General features: G+C 35.7%; 1 protein-coding gene and 1 long non-coding RNA gene across 5 annotated transcripts in view; one reads left to right on the top strand and one right to left on the bottom strand.

The window, feature by feature from the left end:
- LOC148947125 (ankyrin repeat domain-containing protein 13C-like) overlaps window positions 1-16347 on the top strand; it is a 59064-nt gene extending 42717 nt beyond the window's left edge. Inside the window, exons 8-10 of the mRNA XM_089096890.1 lie at window positions 945-1074; window positions 2241-2358; window positions 13689-16347. Coding sequence (XP_088953016.1) covers window positions 945-1074; window positions 2241-2358; window positions 13689-13704 — 264 coding nt within the window. The 3' untranslated portion in view covers window positions 13705-16347. The remainder of the gene's footprint in view (window positions 1-944; window positions 1075-2240; window positions 2359-13688) is intronic.
- The window catches only part of LOC148947124 (uncharacterized), a 114753-nt gene that overhangs the window by 14042 nt on the left and 80041 nt on the right, over window positions 1-20670 (bottom strand). For 2 of the 4 annotated variants that reach the window (XR_016142426.1, XR_016142427.1), the window contains exon 3: window positions 2375-2632. This is a non-coding gene — a long non-coding RNA (uncharacterized LOC148947124). Of the gene's footprint in view, window positions 1-2374; window positions 2633-10107; window positions 10196-20670 lie in introns of those variants that run through there. The other 2 variants (XR_016142425.1, XR_016142424.1) reach the window with 2 other exon arrangements.

Genomic DNA, 20670 nt, shown 5'->3' with positions numbered 1-20670 from the left:
TTTGTTCGTGTAATAAATCGACATTTTGCACAAGCAATATCATGCCTATTACCCGATTTATTATAGATTCAAGCCTGTTAAATTTATCATGCAACAGGTAGGCAACTATTATAATCATGTAGCTGGAAAAAGGCCAAATCAAAGCCCACAAGGGTGGTGCAGCCACCCATCAAACCCCCAAAAAGCAAGAGGGTTGTTTGATTTTTATTCAAAACAAAATATGTTTCTGTACAGTTTTTCTTTTTCCATTTCAATACTAGACGTTAAATGCTGCTGAAACTGCTGCGAATTTTTTTTCGATATCATTACATATGTTAAAATCGATTTAGTTTTAATAGTCTAATACGTGTCTAATGTAGTCTAATAGTCTAATAATCCCAAAAATCGCTTAAAAACAAACCTAACCCAGCAGAATTATCCATTAACCAAATTCAAGTGAAATAGTTTGTTGTTTATTAGACTATAATTTCCTCCAGAAATAACTTCACTTATAGTTACCCTGCACTCGAACATCACTATGAAGCTTCACCAGCAGAGTTTTCCTTCCGAGGATAGGGACGGAGGAGGAAGCTTATATGAGAGGGAGCTAACAAGTCATATTACAACACTGAAACCCTTCCAACATGTTATTCCTGACTATTATTTTCAGGGCCTTTTTAAAGGTTAAAATTTGAATTTTTGCCCAATTTAACTTCTTAATAAATTCACATTCTAGTGTAGTTCAAGTCAAAAGCTCCTTGGCAAAGGCTACGAATATCTCGAATCATTATTTTCACTATTTATACAGCTTTTTGAAAACTCAAAATGAAGAATAAAAAAGTGAAGAAATGAAAAATCTTCAAAAATTTCATGACCAAAAAAACTAAACCTTGCTGTCGTCTGAAAGGACCTGACCTTTTTCAGTTTTCTAGCTTTATTTGCAATTTATATTTTGTATCCTTTAGGCTGAATCGTTCCCTCTAAGTCTTGAGACGTTATTAAGCATTTTAGAAGCAGTGGCCCCTGTAAGGCACACAGAAAAGTTGAGAAAGATTGTTAAGCTGAAGCTGCCACCCGGTTTCCCTGTGAAAATAGGTAAGACTTCATTTCGTATTTATGGATGATCCATAATTAAACAAAAAAAAACTTATATAGTTTTGGCTATACAATGCTTTCATGGAGGACAGATAAAAATGCGATGGCTTTGTATTTTACCGAACTGCAATACTTAAGAACTGCAGGACACGTTGAAGAAAAGATTAAAGAATTCTGTAACCTACTTCAAAATAATCATAAAAGCTTACTTGACTTATTCCTAAAGGTGCATACTTTGCTTTATCTACCCCCTCCCCCTTGGTGAAAAAATGTATAAACCACTTCTTGTATTTATATTATATTTTAAAATAACGCTACTCTTTTCTTCGCAGAGCTGTAACAAAATATAATCAGAGCACTATATGCAATGCGATGGCTTTGTATTTGTATGAGCTACCCAATAAACTTTCCATTGATTAAGACATGTATGGCTCTCAGGTGGAAGGCAGGAAGCATTTCTCTTAAGGAAAAACCGACTTTTTATGTTTGTATTTGAAAGTGTAAAAGATTAACAATTATGGCTACTATTTCTAATTTTTTGAGAGAGGGGAGGGGAGTAGTTGGATGGTGGGGTGAGGGTCACTATTCTCCCTCCGTTTCTTCTTGTGTGTACATATACCTTGTAAATAATGTATGCTACTAAGAAATAATCAGGATATACCTTCTTTTATTTGTCGGCTGACACAGATCCCTAGGAGCTAGTGCTACCGATGTCTCATTGAATATCAGAACAATGAGCACATTCCAATATAATCAGTGTAATGATATCAGATGAAAAATTAGCTAAATTATCGCCAACACTGTTAGGAGTTGCGGTTGAAATACCCAGTTTCTTGCTCAAACAGTTTTAGAAAATATTTTCTCTTCATCTACAAAATCTTATTATAAGCCGCTTGATGCATGTATAATAGTAATCTAAAAATAGTGGGATCCCAAATAATCTCGTTTTGTATAAAGTTTGGTTCTGATAGAAGATTGTAAATTTGGTAGAGGTCCATTAACAGTGAGATTTTACTAAGACGTTTTATTACTAACTGTTTTAATTTCGATGGATAGATAAGGTTTTGTCAGTATCAGTTGTAGATTTCTTCCGTGAAATTTTGTATAAATCCAATAACCATCTATTGTGATACTTAGACACACTTTTAACCGTGCCACTATTGCAGATGTGCCGATTTGGCCCACAGTCACAGCACGTGTCACATTTCAAGACTTCAAGTTCTCAAACACGTTGTCCTGCTCAGATTTTGATATACCTAGATTTTATACGAAGGATGTTAATATGTAAGTAAGATTAGTCAATTGGATCGTTCTATTATTTTTAAACAAAAACTAATTTTAAGAGAATCGTATTGTTTGATCGCGTCTTGCATACCGTGTGCGGTGCCCAGGACTTATCTTGGTCACCCAGCTTGACTTCAAAGTAAGCCTCGTAGGTGTGCTTTACAGATCCTGTGATGTTCTTCCTGTCCACTGACAGCGTGTAATCTCCGCAGATGTAGCAGAAAACCTCAGGATCATTCCTGCATGACCGTCGCGCCGAAGCCATATTAATCAACTGGAAGAAATAGAAAAATGCAGGTTAATGTTTGGAAGTTAAATTAAGAATCAATTTGATTGGCAAGGGTTTATCAAATAACCTTGTAATCACGCATATACGTATGCAGCTGCTTTAGAGAAACAAGTTAATGTTGTAATTCGATATATTCTTCAATAAAAATATGATTGAACTCAAAACCCCTGATATTAGCATATATATAGCTCGTCAGGTTGGGCTTTGGGTGTATCTCAAAAAGTTGACCTGACAGAGCAAAATGAGTTTGATATTCGGACTCAGAACACCAAAATTAGTCTAAATCAGTGGAGAAACCCTGGCGATTTTTTACTGTCACCCAGTGTTATTTTTAAACAAAACTCAAAACTTAAACAAACTCAAAACTCTCTAAAACAAAATTTCAAGAAAAATATTTTGTTTGGTCTCGTACTGTAGCGTTTGAATTAATTTTTTAGGACATTTTTCCTATATTTGCAGATAGAATGTGGAAGCTAAACGTTTTTGATTAATTGAAACCATTAGAAGTTGAAGATTGTTATAGTAGATAGCAGAAGAATGAAATTACATGTAACATGTGCTTTGTCTTAATGCTTTTTTGTTGTGAGATTAATTCTGTGGAATTAACGATTTGAAGTCCGAAAGTTGAAAGTCGAAAAACAGCATGTTAAAAAACGTTTTAAAACCATACAATAAAAAAAATGTTAATATGATAAAACCATATATTTCTAGAGGGCCCTTTTTACGGTTTGGGGATCAGGTGCCTCAAAAGAGTATTTTGAACCAAAATTTTGAAGGCTTTTCCGGGGGGGGGGGGGAATTTTGGTAAAGTTTTTTTATATTTTCCTGTTTATTCATTTGTTATCACTGTTTCTATGATGTTTTGAACTACGGACGATTGTCAATTTACCCATACGGTTAATTGCTTTTAGCCCGATACGCAGTTGGTTAATCTAATCAATCGTGCTATGGTTATAATCCTGATTTTATGTTTCTTTTTGAGCTTTTTGTATCGTCTTCCCTCTTTGATTTGTTTGATGGATACTTTTTAGTGTCCCAGAGACGATAACCAAAATTAATTATACCATTGCTTTCATTTGATGCCTGTTGTGTTTTTAAGACAATATAAATCTGAGTTGGTTTGTGGATTCTCTGTAACAATAGTTATCCAAGCCTCAAATACGGACAGGAAGATATGTATCAAACTATTCGTTGTAACGAGCTGAAAGTAATGAGAGAAAGAGATTTGGTCCAATAGTAACCGAAACTCAAAAAATGGCATTTTGATGTCAATAGATCTATAAAAAAATTTGACTTTTTTCTAATTCTAAATATATAAAATTCATTAATTTTATTTAATCTTACCCATAAAAAGCTACGAGCATAAGAAAAGTTGCCCGATTTTGAAAAAGGGTGGGAAACATCCCCAAAAGGTCAAGGAAACTTAATGAAAATCAGACATTCAGATTCAACATATTCGAAAACCCGATTGAATAGGTTCCAAGCTCCTATCTACAAACATATGGAATTTTGTAGTTTTACCAGAAGAAAGATTACGGATGCGTGTTTGTTATGTGTTTTTTTTTTTGTTTTTTTTTTGCCTTTGCCAGGGGTGATTGTTTCTAACCAATTGTCCTAGGACATCGAGATAGGGATTATTCGAACGAAATTCAAAATTTCTAGTGCCCTTTTAATTGACCTAAAATATTGGAGGGCAGCTTTTTCTCCTCCCACCCTCACCCCCCGTTTTTCCCAAAATATCCAGCAGAAATTTTGAGATAATCATTCTTTTCAGCATATTTTAGGGGTCCTATAACCAGACCTTTGGGGATGACATGACCCTCCACAGCCCATGGGGAAAGGGTTGTAAGTTATAGAATTTGCCCATTGTTTGTATATAGTATTTGTTATTGGAAAACACAAAGACATTTTACTAGGAGGGAGGGAGGAGAATTTTTGTGTGATTTGATGGGGGGGGGGGGGGTTAGTATTTTCCAGTGGAAAGTTTGAAACGGGAAAATTCGCCAGAACTCCTATACGAAACTATTTTGTCTTCCTGTTTCTTTGGCGATTCATTTTACATGTTTTAGATGCTTTGGGGGAAACTTTCAGCCCGGTTGGAATTGTCTGGAGGATTATTCGTTGAGGGGGTGGGTTTTCACGCGAGAAATTCTCCTTGAGGGAATTTTACGCGGAAGAATTCTCCACGGGGAATTTCCCGCTGGAGAAACTTTCCATTGGAGGAAGGGGGAGATTTCTGGGATAAATTTTGGGTGAAGAGGAGGATTTCCATCAGGTTAAAAGAAAAAAAAAACTATTAAAATATACTAACACCTACATAGAATACGATTATGTTAACTTGTATACTAACACTTATATTCTTACATGATTAAACATTTGTCTAGTTGACAGACTAATAGAAGACAGAATAACTCCTTTTGCCAAGAATTTTTGGCAGGAAATTTGCTCCTTTGGCCAAGAATTGCCCTTCTGAAAATCCACATGGAAGGCAAAATAAAATATATGTGGTAATTTTGGCAAAAACATACTCAACTTTTTCCCTAGGGAAGAAAGCTACGTCCTCGTATGTCGCTTGTTACAGGCCATGTCGTTTCGATATGTCATTTTTGTAAATTAGGGTTGTTATAACGAATCTCAAACTTTTTTTTTATTAAATGATGCATATGCTTTCTGTATAAGATTATGCTGTCAAGGTTGTCCCTTATATGGAGCGCCTTATGTTATTTCCGCCAATTTAGAGTCAAGATTCCCTGAAAGAAAGTGCATACACGCACTGATATTGGTGTCTCAGGAAGTCTACAGTCAGCAGTAGAATGGCACTTCTAGTACCCATCCGTTTCAGATTCTGTAAAGCTATGTTGTGCTGTATTACATCGAACGCCTTGCTATAGTCGGCATAAAGCAGATCCAAATAGGGTACCCTATTTGTCTAGCCATTCAATAATTACTCCTACCTTTAAGGCACCCGTACTGATGAGGATCAAGAGAAGGGCTTACTTTTGACAAAAAGTTCATGATATATGAATTACTCGGTCACTTTGGCTAGACTGGGGGGTTATTGACAGGGCTTCCACTTTTCGATTTCAATTTTCCCTATTTTCATACCAATTTTCCCTAAAATTCCTCGTGTTTAGGTCTAATTTCTCCCTAGAAAAAAAGGATATTTTGCACTAGATTTCCAACGAATTTACACGAAACAAACAGTGTAGCATCTAATTGTTATTTTTGACTTCAGATAATGATAACATATAACATCTTTTACACTTCAAATAGGTGTCATCTCCAGCACTTCATCGCACATAGTGCTTGCCGTGGTCTTGAAGCCAGCGACAGCTTTTAGTATGCTGACAGTTGATGAAGCTTTATCTTTGTTTTTTTTACCCAGTAATTGACTCAAATAAGTGAGACTAGGGTGACATTCTCGAGACTATTTTGGATGTCTTTTTTGATCAATTTCAGGAGGCTGAACAAACGTTCAGCTGGAACGTTGCTAAAAGGTAATGAGAAGATCAGCCATATGCACTTCCGCAGTTCCGGGTACCTGATTTCGCCACTACGAGTCTTCAGACCAAGTATCTTCTTCCAGTACTGCTCAACTGACAGGTCTTCAATAGGAAATCTCACAAATAGTGGCCTTAGAGATTTTGGCTTCAAATTTCTTGCATTCCTTGGTTCAACTAAAGCCAAAATGTCATAAATTTCGTCTTCAAACTTGAACTGGTCTTTGATCTGCTTGATTAGGACAATATAGTATTTTCGACACGACTGGTAAAAGAGATCAATGTTATCACTTGGCTCTTTAGCATCTTCGATTTCTTGCATGGAGTCGGTTGCAGCTATTCCCACATATGTCTGGTTTAAAGGCAAGTACTCACTTGAAAGGTAAGGATTCAGTTCGGTAAACGAACCAACACTGCAAATACAGTCCAGTTTCATGAAGTTAGACGCAACATTCTAGTGTCTTGGGAAGTGACAAGCATGCATAGGATGAACATAAGTGAATAAGATGGCATGAGCATTTCACATTCAGGATGTGGGGCACCATGGCTTTTATAAGTGTTGAAGCAGATCTGTTGGCTCCAAACATGACGTTAGTTGTATCTGCACAAAATCCAACAATATTTTTCCAGGGAATCGAGTTTTTTTCAATGACTTGTTTGATGCAGTTAGTCAGACCCTCAGCCGATCCATCACTACACTTAACCATGTCCAATACTTCAACATGAAGTTTTAGATCTTTCTCGCTAAAAATACTACAATGATAGCTAGCTGCTTATCAACAGTACGATCAGTGGTTTCGTCAATTATCACAGAGAAAAAAGTGGTTTTGAGCAACTTGACTAACTGGTTCTGTAGCACCAACAAAAATTCTGTCGCAAAATATTTGTAGCTTTCTGTTTACCTAGTGTGACCCCTGTCAGGGCCTGGTCTCTGGGAAATAATTTTCTCAGGAGAAGGATCAAGCTGTCTGCAAGATGTAATGGCTGATTATATTCTGCCTAAAATATGCAGATGCACACTTCATTTTTTTTGGAATTAATGCCTACAGTCAGAAGTTTTTCAATGCTGCCACTACCAGACTTTGTCTCAATTTCGTTGCTTGCTTTTATGTGCTGCTTGGTCAGAGCATGCTTGGTCAACTCTGATTTCCCACAATACACATTTCAAACAGAACTTACAGTATGGTACATAAGTCTTCTTCTTTGACTTGTTGGACACTCTTTTCTCTATCCAGTTTTTGAACATTGGTAACTGAAGCCACTTGTCAACAAACTTTTGCTCATATGTTTTCTTTTGGGAATTCTGACCTGAACCCTGCTTTTTTTGGGGGGGAGTGGCCAGGAGGTGAACTTCGGGGACATCATCATCTTATTCATCCATTTGTTTTTCAGGACTAGACACAATTTGAAGATTATCTTCCTCTGAGTCAGTACACTGGCTTTCAGACGAACTTTGCATGTCTATAATCCCAAGAAAAAAGTATTTTATTAGTGATCAAAACCATTCTATTTCTATAATTACTTGTAAAAGGATAAAAAATAACTAGATCATGCTAAACTATGCTCGTGGGCATTAACGTACATATCCTCAATTAACTTAAATTACCTTACGTATAATTTGGGTTTGCAGTATGGAGGACCGAAAATTTGCAATGGTTGCATTGCAAAAGTCTGCAAAATCAAAACGAAGTATGCCTAGCTTGATAAATGATAATCTTCAGATTTGGAATGCCACTTTAAATGGAAAAAGAAATTTGTGACCCAATTCTTCACTAAAAGAGCTTTGCTTTGATGACCTCTAAGCTAGGAAGGACCAACCCAAGTAAAAACAACACGAAAGAAGTTTTTCTCTAAACCCTGTTTAACAAAATACTTTTATTTGGTACTTTCACATTGCTGCAGTCCGAGGCAAAACAGTAGATTTTACTTGATTCCAGATGGCAAGTGGCAGGCAGTGGACATGAACAAAAGACTAAACTAAATATTATTGTTTTATTTTTATCAGATTAAAAATAAGGGTACTCAGAGCTAGTTTGAACAGAATGCAGGGTCCTTTATAGACAGTATGGACTGCAAATTTTGTCTGCAAAAAAGCCACAGTTTGCACTAGCACCTGTCCCTAACTTTTGGCACAGAAGTCATATGCTGTACAGGAGGGTGACATTAGGTTAGCGTCGTTCAGGACCGTAGTTGCTAGAAACAAGTTTTACAACTTCCGTAAATGTTTTGTGTACTTGCCTCTGCGATCAGAACATAGCTAGAGTCCAGGTCTATCTATTGATATGTCATTTCCTGCCTTGGTTTTTGAGCTTAGCAATCGATAGTTCCATTTTGTGTCAGGACGAAACATCACTGCCTGCCATTTATAAAGTTGAAAATTGTATTTTCATGGTTTAAATCATATTTTCTTATTTCCTAATTAAATTAAAGCCGTTCTGACCTGTTTAAAATTGCTGTAGTCACAAAATTAATAATAATATCCATTTTTTGTAGCATAATCACTTTTTCTTTTTTACTCCTAAAGAGGTCAGATGTGCTCTAACTGGAGTGTACAATCATAGAAGGGAATTTATAACGCTGAAAGAAAATTTTAGCATTGAAAAATTACAGTTGTTGCCCTTTCACCCATCAACCTAGGTCACCTCCCTGTATCTTGCCTGTATCAACATCCACTTTGGTGCTAATGTTAATAATACTTTAAGACAGATATCAGAGGTAACACATACTGATGTTGGTGTAAACTCTGACTTTTTGCAGACAAAACTCTGTGATCTCTACTGTTTTATAGATTAAGGACCAGATTTATTTCCACAGTTTTAACACAATTCTAGCATAGGTCAACTCAGGCCACTCAGGATTTTTTCAATCTGCTAGGGAACTCTTTTTCCCATGGTCATGTGCAAATCCACAGGGGACCATCCAAATAGAGCAGCAGCTGCCTTTGTAAAAAAAAACAGCTCATCATGGAACATATTTACTGGTGACCCCACTTTGGTCCAGCTCAGGTCAATGCAAGACCCCACTCAGGGTTACCTACATATGACAATATAGAAATATTTTTCTTTATATCTGAGCAATAGAAAATTGGCATAAAGAATGCAGTATAAAGTCAAACAGAAGACAATATCTTGCTTTCTCCTATTATGTAGAATGATAAAACGTCGTACAGATGACTTTATGCCTCATTCTTATATAGAACAAAAATAAATAAAGTAACACAAATGAATTTTTACACCTGATGCTATTATAGAGCCAGCAAAAATAAAGCCATACAAATGACTTTTTATATATCTCACTATTATTGAGAAAACATGAATAAAGTCATACAGATGACTTTTTATATCTTACACTATTATATAGCAAACATGAACAAGTCCTACAGATAACTTGGTATTTTTATGTTAAATGCACTCTTTTATATATGTCAAACTGGAGATACAACAGAAAATGCATTTTGTATGGGTTAATTAAAGACACTGTTATGCAGTAATTAATCCTTAGTGTGGTTTCCAATGTGTTGGCAATATTTAAACTGTTGTTTTGGGGGGTTTAGGGGGAGAAAGAGGTACCTAGGTTAGGTTACATATTTAATAAATGCTATGCTTTACGAATGACTTTTTATACCTTGTATGTTTGTAATTATATATTTCTATTTCTAGAGAAATGATGGAGAATGATATAAAGTCTTCTATATGACTTTTTAAACATCAAATTATCGTTAAGAAGTACAAATAAAGTTATACAAAAGACATTTTGGTTTTCTTATTTAATATATGATCCACTAAAATTTCATAGAAAAGAAATTATATTACCCCACTGATACATAGAGAAAACAACAAAAAGTCATTTGTAAGACTTTATTTCTGTTTGCTCTATAATAGCAGGAGGTGTAAAAAGTCATCTTTATGACTTTATTCATAATGCTTTATAGTAGAATGATATATTAAAAAGTCCACTCACTCAGGATTCTTTCAATCTGCTGGTGACCTCTTTTTCCCGTGGTCATGTGCAAATCCGCAGGGGACCATCCAAATGGAGCACCAGCCGCCTATGTAAAAAAAAGTGGTAAAATTCGACTTTAGCTACTTTTGACTATCTTCGAAAGGGGTTTGGTTAAGAAAATGAAAATTTTAGGGATGGGTCTACAGGCTAAAGTATGTCCTGGGAAGATATTTTGAAGTATCCACCTCCACTCCTTCTCCCTCTAGAGGGTCCTAACCTTTGATGACCTTTAAAAATATATGAGTTATATAAGTGAAACCTTGCAAAACAGATCTTCTGCTTAAATGAAGTTCAACAAAATAGTTTTCAGCTTCACAACTTTGCTTAATCATAATTTATAAGGTTTTAAAGATGTGCAAATACATTTCCTAAATTTTGGAAATAAACTATTTATATGTCTTAAAATTCTGCTAAAATAACTGAAATTGCATTTTCAGAGCTAAAACCAGAGAAAAAGAAACTGATAACTGAAAATTAAGGTAAAATGTTGTTTTGTCAAAATTTCAATGGTTATGGACCTGTCATGTAGGCAAATTTCATGACCCTTTAGAGGGAGAACGAGTGGAGGTATGCACTTCAAAATACCTTCCTAGGACAAACTTTAGCCTGTAGAACCATCCTTGAAAGTCTCATTTTCCTAACCTAACCCCTTCCCAAGATAGTCAAAAGTAGCTAAAGTAGAATCTTACCAAAACAGCTCATCATAGAACACATTTACTGGTGACCCCACTCCAGTCCAGCTCAGGTCAATGCAAGACCCCACTCAGCTCAAAAGTGAATTAATTACATGAGCTGTTTTTTACAAAGGCAGCTGGTGCTCTATTTGGACAGTCCCCTGCGGATTTTCAGATGAACACAGGAGAAAGAGATCACCACCAGACTGAAAGAATCTCTAAAGGTAAGTGCATAGGGTGCATGCTCCTATTCTACAATTGCTGCATAGCCTAAACAATACTCCCTTATGTGAGCAGTTTACACCAATCAAAGACAGTGCTAAAAAATAATCTAAATACTATGCTACCTAAACTACTAAATACCTAATGAGTAATTAATGTCATTCCACACTTTTAGCTTTTTTGAAATTTCGTGCTGATCTTCACAACAAAAGGCAGTGTTGCAAGATAAGAATTTTCAAGAGGACTGAGCCATATGCAATCTATGAGAATATTTCAGCCTTCACTTGAAAAAACCTAACTTTCCCTGAATATCCCTAAGAACCCTTAATTTACCTCAAATTCTCCTGAATCCCTAGATTCAAAATAAGTATCCCTAAAAGAAGTGATTTTCCCCTAAAATAGGGATTTTCCCCTAAAAGTGGAAGCCCTGATTATTGATATGGGTTGCAGCTCATCACAGGATTTGGGGTATTTTACCATAGGAATAAGGCACAAGTAAGCTTTCCTCCAGGCTTGTGGGATCTTTTGCCCTCTTAAACATCGGTTGATAATGGACGTCAAAGGTATAGCAAGAAATAGTACATATTCGACGAGGAACTTGACAGGCAGCTCACCTGGCTACGGAGCACTGTTCCTTTTCGGATTTTCAAGATTTCGGATTTTTACATACCGTGTATTCGGATATTTCTACAATTTGTTCGTCAGAAAAGCCGGACGAGAGATTTTCAATATCTTCTTCAGTGAATGACAGGTAAGTGGCACATGTTGCTGCGAAAAACAAATTTACTTCAGTTGGCAACACTAAAGAATCATCGTCTTTCTGTATCTTTAAGTTACTATTAATGAGTTTTCTTGAGAAATGTTTTACTCCAGTGTGCCACTTACGAGGGCTAGTTGTCAGTAGTGTAGTCACTTAATAGCGAACATATGCTTTTTTTAGTTGACGGCTCTCTTTACTTTCGCAATATGATAACGGGACATTTTTGCTGATGCAACTTCTTCTATCGAGTGGAGCTGGCATCGGGTCCTGATTAGCGTTTATCCAAGGCTCATCACTGTCACTCAAAATAGTTTTGATTCAACTTGGAGAGCTTCAACTTTGAGGTTAAAGTCTGATACTGAGCAGATATCATCGAAGTCAAAAGTTCTGATCCAGTGCCCGAAGGAACAGATACTTTCTTTTGTCAGAGGTTGGGTCTTTACATTAGTTTGCTTCGCTTTCGGGATGTTGGCTTTAGTCTCCTAGAGAATTACAAAGTGGTCGGAGTTTTGTAATGGGCCTAGTGAACATGGTGGTAGGTAATGGTTGGAAAGTTCCATCAGTATTAGGTCCAGTATGCTCCCACTTGGGTGGTCAGAATCGTCGATACCTTTTTCAGGTCAAGCGTATTCGCCATCCACTGCTTATTTTTGCTGATTGAAGTCTCTGGCAATAATAAAAGTGGGAGTTGCACACAGTTGATGAACATCGTCTACAAAAGTTTGTCGATATTTAATCAAATTTTTCCTGTTCTTTCACTCTCGAGATAATATACTACCGCTAAGATTAGGTAAGAGAACTTTCTTGACAAGAATATTGGTTTGCACTTGGCCAAAATCACTTCGTAACAGGAATCAGTAGACTCACTTAATAACTTGCAGGGAATCTCTTGTCGGATATACAAACAGACACCTACACCACGGCGCTCTAGACCATGATCTCGCGTCTTGTTGAAAAATCTTATATAGCCTTTAGTACGACCAGTTTCTTCAATAACGACATCGAGTCACTGCTGCTACAAGACAGCAAGTTTGTTTCACCACGGCTTCAAGCTCGTCCATTTTGTTGTTCAGTGAGCGGGTGTTGCAGCTAAAATGTTTGGTAGTTTCGTCTTCGCTGAAAAACGCTTTGGTTTAAGTGTCGGAGGGTTTGCATGAACTGGAGGAAGCACCGGTTCGTTATAATACAGTCGTAGATCTGGTGAAATTTCATAGGGCGGTTTACAGTTAACTAGGGTCACAGTTTTTGGTCTATAAAAGTAAAATAAAGAGCTGGTAATCCAACTATTAGTTTTCAGTTTATTGATAATATTGCCTGGTAATTTTTTTTTACATGAATGTTCCCGTCTTGAATTTATCTGAGGTTCAAAATTATGCTCTTCGTAAAAAGAAAAATCATCTTGCTGACTTCAGTGTTATGATTTATGGGTGAAATATAAAACTCCCAAAATTTGAACTAGTATTCCTTCGTTTTTCAAAGAAAAGCAAATGTTTATTTCAAATCTCTCTTTGGGGAGACAAAATAAAATACACCTGGTGAATTTGTGAAAATTAAAATCCGTTTGAAGAAAAAGGAAGTACTAGGATTTAAGGAACAGCGGGACTGTTTCATATTGCAAAACATGCATTGCATGTTTAAAACGTATTAATCTTATATTTCACTTATAATTAATCGCAATTTATCATGTTAGATAATTTGTATTAATCTAAGAATTAATCTAATATACTATTAATCTATTCGTTATCTTGATCTATAATTAATATTTACATTTATTTTAATCTTAAAATATATCTATTGTTGCTACCTCTTTTTTCAGAATAACTTATGTGTCTCCATAAATTTAGCTTTTTTCTAATTTATTTCCTAGTTCTTTTTTCTTATAGGTTTAGAATGGGCTGACTAACATTCATCGATGTCTCAAGTATAAATTTTCGACAAAATGTACAGGCTGTAGTGTTGAATTTTGAAGGATTCTTCTCTGACTCAGAAATTACACTATTGCTTGATTAATTCTTTTTTTTTACTTTCATTTTGTGATGTTTTTTCGAAAAATGGACTGTTAGCTGGGAAAAGCCAAAATTATTTAAACTAAAAGTGATATCAGAATTGAAATCTTATTGCTTGTAAATTGTTGGTTTGTGAGCGCTTTCCAATCTAGATTTTTACATGGGACTGTCAACAAAAATATGTCTGTAAAATATCACGAATCGAAAATATATTTTAATTAGTTGTACTTTTTCAAAGAAAATAATATTTATTTTTACCCATTGAATTTGTCCGCTTACCCTTATTAAAGAACATCTATTACTAGACTCCATGTAATAATTACTTATTTGACCCCCCCCCCCCTTCCTTTTCTTTATCTGAAATCACTGTTCTTATTTTTGAAAACTGTAACGCCTATTCAATTATCAAGTTTTTTTTTGTCTTTTTACTGCGCATTTCATGTATTTTTATTTCTCAATAAAATTAATTTTGGTCTCCGTTGATCCATGACTGAAACACCGGCTAGTCAGTGAACATTCTCTGGCCCAACTCCCTCACCAGCAGTGACTTTTCTTGCAAATGTATTTAATTACTAAATCAAAGCCACATACTTGTTTGCAGCTATATGTATGCTCTATTATGCCTCCAGAATATACAGCAGTGATCGACAGTTCGTATTTTTCCATGTATTTATTTCCTTACTTCATAAAAAGAACTTTTACCAAAACTCTTGCTACCAGTGCTGCATATTCGGCAGGCATAACTGAGCCCAGTGTGTACATATAGTTACAAAAAAGCTTGCAGCTTTATATATGCATATTAAACAGCTGTTGTGTAAATGTGTTTGTAGCTATACTCCAGGCTCAGTTATTCTTCCAGAATGTGCTGTGGTTGTTGCCAGTTTGTATCATTCTTTATATTTATGGCTATTAACATCATCTCCACAACTAAGTCCATTTTTAAAATCTTCTATTTAAACTTTTGCAAACCCTCTTTAGTTTACTGCCATTGTTTGTATTTTTGAAGGAACAAAAAGGTGTATTATGCTGTATGTCGTCATTGTTTTCTGTCATAAATATGAGCTTTGAATTAATTATGTAACTTGAACCTTGCATTATTTCTATAAGGTAATATATTGATGAAGCCAAGTCTCGAAATTTAGAATGGTTACTCATTATAAACTATATACTGTTTTGAATGCGTGTCATTTAGTTAAGGCTTATTAATGCTCATAAACCCCTATATTTTTAGATACTCCTTTTCTTCTTCTTTTTCCACTTTGGTTTAAAACAATTTGTTTTTGTTTTCGATGACCACAACGTTTGACGGCGAAGCCAGTTATCCCACCAATTGGCTGATCTTTTGTCGATCGACTAAAATAGATATTTCAGAAGAAATTTGTGATAACATGGTAAAATGGTTGAAATAATGCAGTAAAATTGGTGGCAAAAAAAAAAACTCGTGTCTTTGGGTGGTGTGCTTACGAAAAAAAAATTTGTTGAATTTTGGAACGGGTAGAGAAGGGTGGGGGGGCTCCTGTTCCAGGTTTAACATTTAACCGTATAAGACAGTTTCATCATAATATCGCTGCTTATTACAGCACTTTGATCAGATATTTATTTTATAATCTTGTTATTACAAGCCCCGGAAGGCTGATTTCAAATTTTGGGGTCCATGAAGAACGAACAGAAGAGCATAAAAGGCCACGAAAAGTAAAAGACTGTTAAAGGAATGTCCTGATAAAAAATTGTCAGAATAAAAATTCATTCATCAGTGATTATTTAAACTGAGATTGATCGTAAGAGGTTAAAAAATTCAAAACAAGTAATATTCTATGAAACTTAAATATATATATAGTGCGGTGGTATATATATTTAATATTTAATTTTTTTTTATTTTATATATATATATATTTAATTTTTTTGAGAATAAATAAATGTAATGTACATTGTTTTATTAATCAAAATAGGGAGTTACTATTTTTAGGGAGTTACTGTATATATATATTTAAGTTTCATAGAATATTACTTGTTTTGAATTTTTTAACCTCTTACGATCAATCTCAGTTTAAATAATCACTAATGAATGAATTTTTATTTTGACAATCTTTTACTTTTCATTTGGTTTCACCTTTTTTCCATTTCTTTATTTATATATTATATATAAATACATAGAGATTTCAAAAGGTCTTTAAAGAAATATAAAAAACGAGGGAACAAATAGAAAACATTGGCTGCGCCTATACCAAGTAATAAAAAGACAACAGATTCGCACACATGAAGCCTCATTTCGTGATGTTGCCAATTTTGCTCTATGTTTTTATATATTTTTCATGTAATTCTGCAGGTTTTCCTTTTTTGATAAATTCGGGCCATCACGAAAATATACCTGGCCCTACCAATAAAAGTTGTGTCTGTGTTTGCATATTTATGCTAGTCAATCAGAATAAAAGTAACAGGAATCTTGTCTGGAAATTTAAGTGGATGTAGTTTAATTTTTGGTTGAGCACTTAAAGCGAGGGAGGGGGGATACTATTTGCTACCATAAATGGTAGGATTTTACATTATAAGTTTTAGGGTGGGTGGGCTGAGGGTGGTCTCACATTAAATTACAACGAGTGTTCTACATTCTTACTGAGTCCTCCCCCCTCCCCGCCTAAGCCCTCCTCCACCTATGTGAAGACTTGGTTATGTATATATATTTTATCATTTTCACCCCTTTCATTTAGTTATGGAGTTGAGTTTTGGATTTTTATAGTTTAATTCTTGTGATTTCGTTTGTCGTTCTCTGTTTATCTGGTTTATGAAGAATTAAATATGTTCGTTTTTCGTTACTCCGCGTCTTCCTTATGCTTAGACCTAATTCTATTTGCGTCGGCCGGCAAACAAGATGACAACGATGCCCCTCCACGACGGCCTCTGCTGAGTTTGTGGCCACAGGTCTTCTAAAGATGTTATCGCCAATTTAGTATTTTTCTTAAGACATCGGCGAAGTGTCGCTTGCCGTGCAAGTATTCTATTATCGGGGTTGGGGGGGGGGGAGTGCAGCACTAGAAATCTTAGGGGAGATTTTAATTTTAATTGGAGATTAGCCAATAGTTCCATATGAACTATTCGGCTTTAGTGATACTATCTACTACTCTGTTGGACAATTAGTGGTTGCTTAGTTTTTTCACGCATGAAGGTTTGAATAATTCTATGAGACCAGTTTTTTCCCAGGATACGCCAGAGACAATTATTTTTAAAACCTTGACTTCGCTTTTCTAGCCGTTTTGTAAGCGCCCATGCCTTTCATCAGCATAATAATTTTATTATGTCAAAGTCAAAATAATTTTACAATAGGAGAATGGTTATATATTTTGTTCCTAATTGTAATCATTGTAATTTGAGAGAACAATGCTCTTTCTATTGGTTACCTTAAGATGAAAAGTGGGAAAAAGTGTTTGCTGTGCAGGAAAGAATTTAACTATTTACTGAAGTGCAGTAGTAGTGAATGACAACAGTAGAAAGGAATTTTACAAGGAATTAGTTTTTCACTCAAGAAGGGTAGTAGGCTATGAAGTCTAAGTTTTGACTTCCAGAAACCTGCTTAATAGTCCATTAAGAATTGGAAAAAAAAGATTTGCTTCTGGTCTGGGTCGGTCTAAACTACTAACGCCCAATTCATACTTACTCAAAACTGTTAAGTGAATTGCCGAAAATGGATTTAGGCTACCACCTGCAGCTGACCACAGGATAATTGGCAACACCTTCTGCTAGATATCATGAACCAGTTGCTTTTTTAAAAATCATTAAACCATCCTCTTGAGAAATATATTTATGTTTCGTAAAGCAATATGATGAACAGGTGGTTAGATTTAATAGCTACAGGGCTCCCTTACTTCTTAAAGAACTATTCACAAAAAAAGTTATGAAGTCTTGACTGATGCGCCATCTCTGTCGACTTTCAAGCCAGCTTTTTCGTCGATTCTGTTTCATCTGCATGATTGTCGACAGAGAAAGTTCAGGCTAAGGTTCAGATTAGCTACCCTTGTAGTGTAGGGCTGTGTTGCCACTTATACCGCATTTTGCGGTATAATACCACAATTTCAAGAGAAATGCTGTACTTTTTTCTGATCATACTGCATATCGCAATTATACCGCGAAATGACATTGATCAGCGTATTTATACCGCGAAGCGACTCTTATCACTGAATTTATACTAAGTAATGTCACCATACGGGAAAAGTGACTAATCTTGGCTTCCTACTTCGAGTGACATAGGGTCTGGACAGGCTACTGTGGAACTCGCGAAATTTTTCGTTTTCAAGGCCGGTATATCAGAGGATCCAAAAATAGAAAATGGGACAAAAATGACAGTATACACAGTATTTCTGGAGAAAGTGCCGAAAATGAAAAAGATATTGATAAATAAAACTTTTAATCTAGTTTGAAACAGAAAAGAGTTTATTATCCTGCTTCCAATTTTCTAGAGAACGGGTGGTATGCACGAGCTATTAGTGATGAAGAACGGGTGAGAGTGCCAGAAAGTGGGAAAAAAATATGAATTTATCATTGGGGACTATTTTCCCCTCTTTATATATCGAGTGGGTATCTAGGGGATGTCTCTTTTCATTTTTATTCTACCTTTCTTGTTCAAAATTCATGGCAGAATATACCACTTAAGAAAATAATAAAGAATAGTATCCATTTGCTAGAAAAGTAGCAAGGAATCAATTGCTTTTAAAAAGTAAGTTTTTGTTGAAACTAGTTGCAATGTATTTGCATGACGGGTATCAATCAATCAATCAACCTTTTATTTTTAAATAAATGAACAAACGAAACAATTAACATGAACATTTTGACTTAAAGCAATGCTTGTACGAGTCCCACCCGATATTGGTAAACAAATTTATATCACACTATGAAATGAAAAGAGGAAAGCTGATAAAATAAGAGAGGGATGAAGAATTAGAAAGGAAAGAATTGAGACGAGGTGGAGTCAAAGAAGGAGAGTGAGAGGATAAGATAAAAACGAAAAATTGGGACATTAACTCATGCAGTATCCAATACTGTGTAAGAGAGGTATCGTTTTTGGAATGTGGCAAAGGATTTATGAATTCAATAGATTAATTAACCGAATTTCATACCGAAATATTTCTTTAAACTGGAAAGTGTTGGGACCTTGTAAGCCTGCTTCTCGGTAGCATAAAATTGTACTTGTTGCAGCGGAGACTTCATCCTCGATGAATTGTGCTACAAAGTTCGAAGTACCTGGAAAGACCTTGAGGAATTCGTATTCGATATTGCCGAGTGTGCTAAACGCAGATTACTAACGTTTATTATATCTGTTATATCTATTGCTCCAGTGTCTCTGTATAGGTCTGTTGAGGGGTATAGCCTGGGGAGGCAATAAGTGGCCTTAACTGCACGGTTTTGTGATCTCTTTAATGATTTTAGATGAGATTTGAATGTATTTCCCCAGACAGAACAGCAGTAGTTCAAGTAGGGGAAGACGAAAGCATTATAAAGCATTTTCATCATGTCAGCACTTAGAAGGAGGCTAGCTCTATGTAACATTGATGTTTGCCGTGAGACTGTTGAAGACAGCTGGGTTATGAGATGTTTGAACGAAAGAGAGGAATCTACAAATACGCCAGGGAACTTTTTGACTGTGGTCTGAGAATTGGGATTTCTATTAATTGACGATCCTACAGTGTGAGACAACGAGGAGTTTCTAGGAATAGAAGTAGACACTACGATTTATATTTTTGCATCCTATACCTGCTTTTTGCTACGAAAACACTAGTTGGATATCTTATCAAGTTTTTTCTGGGCTTTTTTTGCAGCAGACTCGGATGATTCAGCAGCAATGAAGAAATTTGAGTCATCAGCGAATAGTACTGGGTGTGCATTTGTAGTAAGCCATGTTGTCAGGTCATTGATATAAAAAATAAACAAGAGCGGTCCAAGTACCGACCCCTGAGGTACGCCAGATTTTACCGGTAATATTGGCGACACACTACCCTCCACAATTACGCACTGATTACGATTCGTCATGTACGGCGAAAACCATTCGTGAGCCAGATCATATATTCCAAATGAATGTAATTTTGTGATGAGGATTGCATAGTATACTGTGTCGAAAGCTTTAGTGAAATCCAGAATAATCCCTAGTGCTTTTTCTCCAGCATCCTAGCTATTTACTATGTATTCAACTGAATCAACTAAGGCGTGCAAAGTTGAATGCTAACGCTGAAACCCATATTGACGGGGAGAGGGTAGCTGCTTGACATCGAGGAATCTATATACTCTAATATAAACCACTCGCTCGAGGACTTTTGATATAACCGGTAGAATTGATATGGGTAAATAATTAGAGATAAGAATCTTGTTTTGTTTTTTTGTAGAGGGGAAGGACTTGGGCAGTTTTGAACACATTAGGATAAACTCCGGTTGCTAGTGAAAGGTTGACCAAGTGTGTAAATGGAGCTACAAGACCTGCAGAGGCCTTCTTCAAGATATAGTTGTACAGCCCAAAGGTGTCTTGGGTTTTGCCATTAGGCAGCTTACTGATAATCACTAGTAATTCCTCTTTCGTACATGGTGCTAGAAAAAGACCTGATATTGTTCTGCTGTGGGTTTGTTCAGGAGATGGGCCAGAAGCATGTAGAGATGTCTGATTAACAAAAAATTGATTAAAAGCATCAGCACGAGATTCGCTTGCTACTGTCTCACAACGCATATTTATTATTTCTTTAGGTATAGCCACCTTCATCCTTTTTTGACAAATTATTTCATTAACAACCTCCCATACTTTTCTCAAGTTAATCCTAAATTCATTTATTCTCTCCGCATAATACCACCTTTTGCATTACGTACTAATCCGTTTATGTATTTC

The sequence above is a fragment of the Artemia sp. Qi Xiang Cuo genome, chromosome 11, assembly GCF_049724085.1.
Source record: "Artemia sp. Qi Xiang Cuo chromosome 11, ASM4972408v1, whole genome shotgun sequence".
NCBI lineage: Eukaryota > Metazoa > Arthropoda > Branchiopoda > Anostraca > Artemiidae > Artemia > Artemia sp. Qi Xiang Cuo.
Note: the sequence above shows the minus strand (reverse complement) of the source record. Positions and strands in the feature narration are given on the sequence as shown.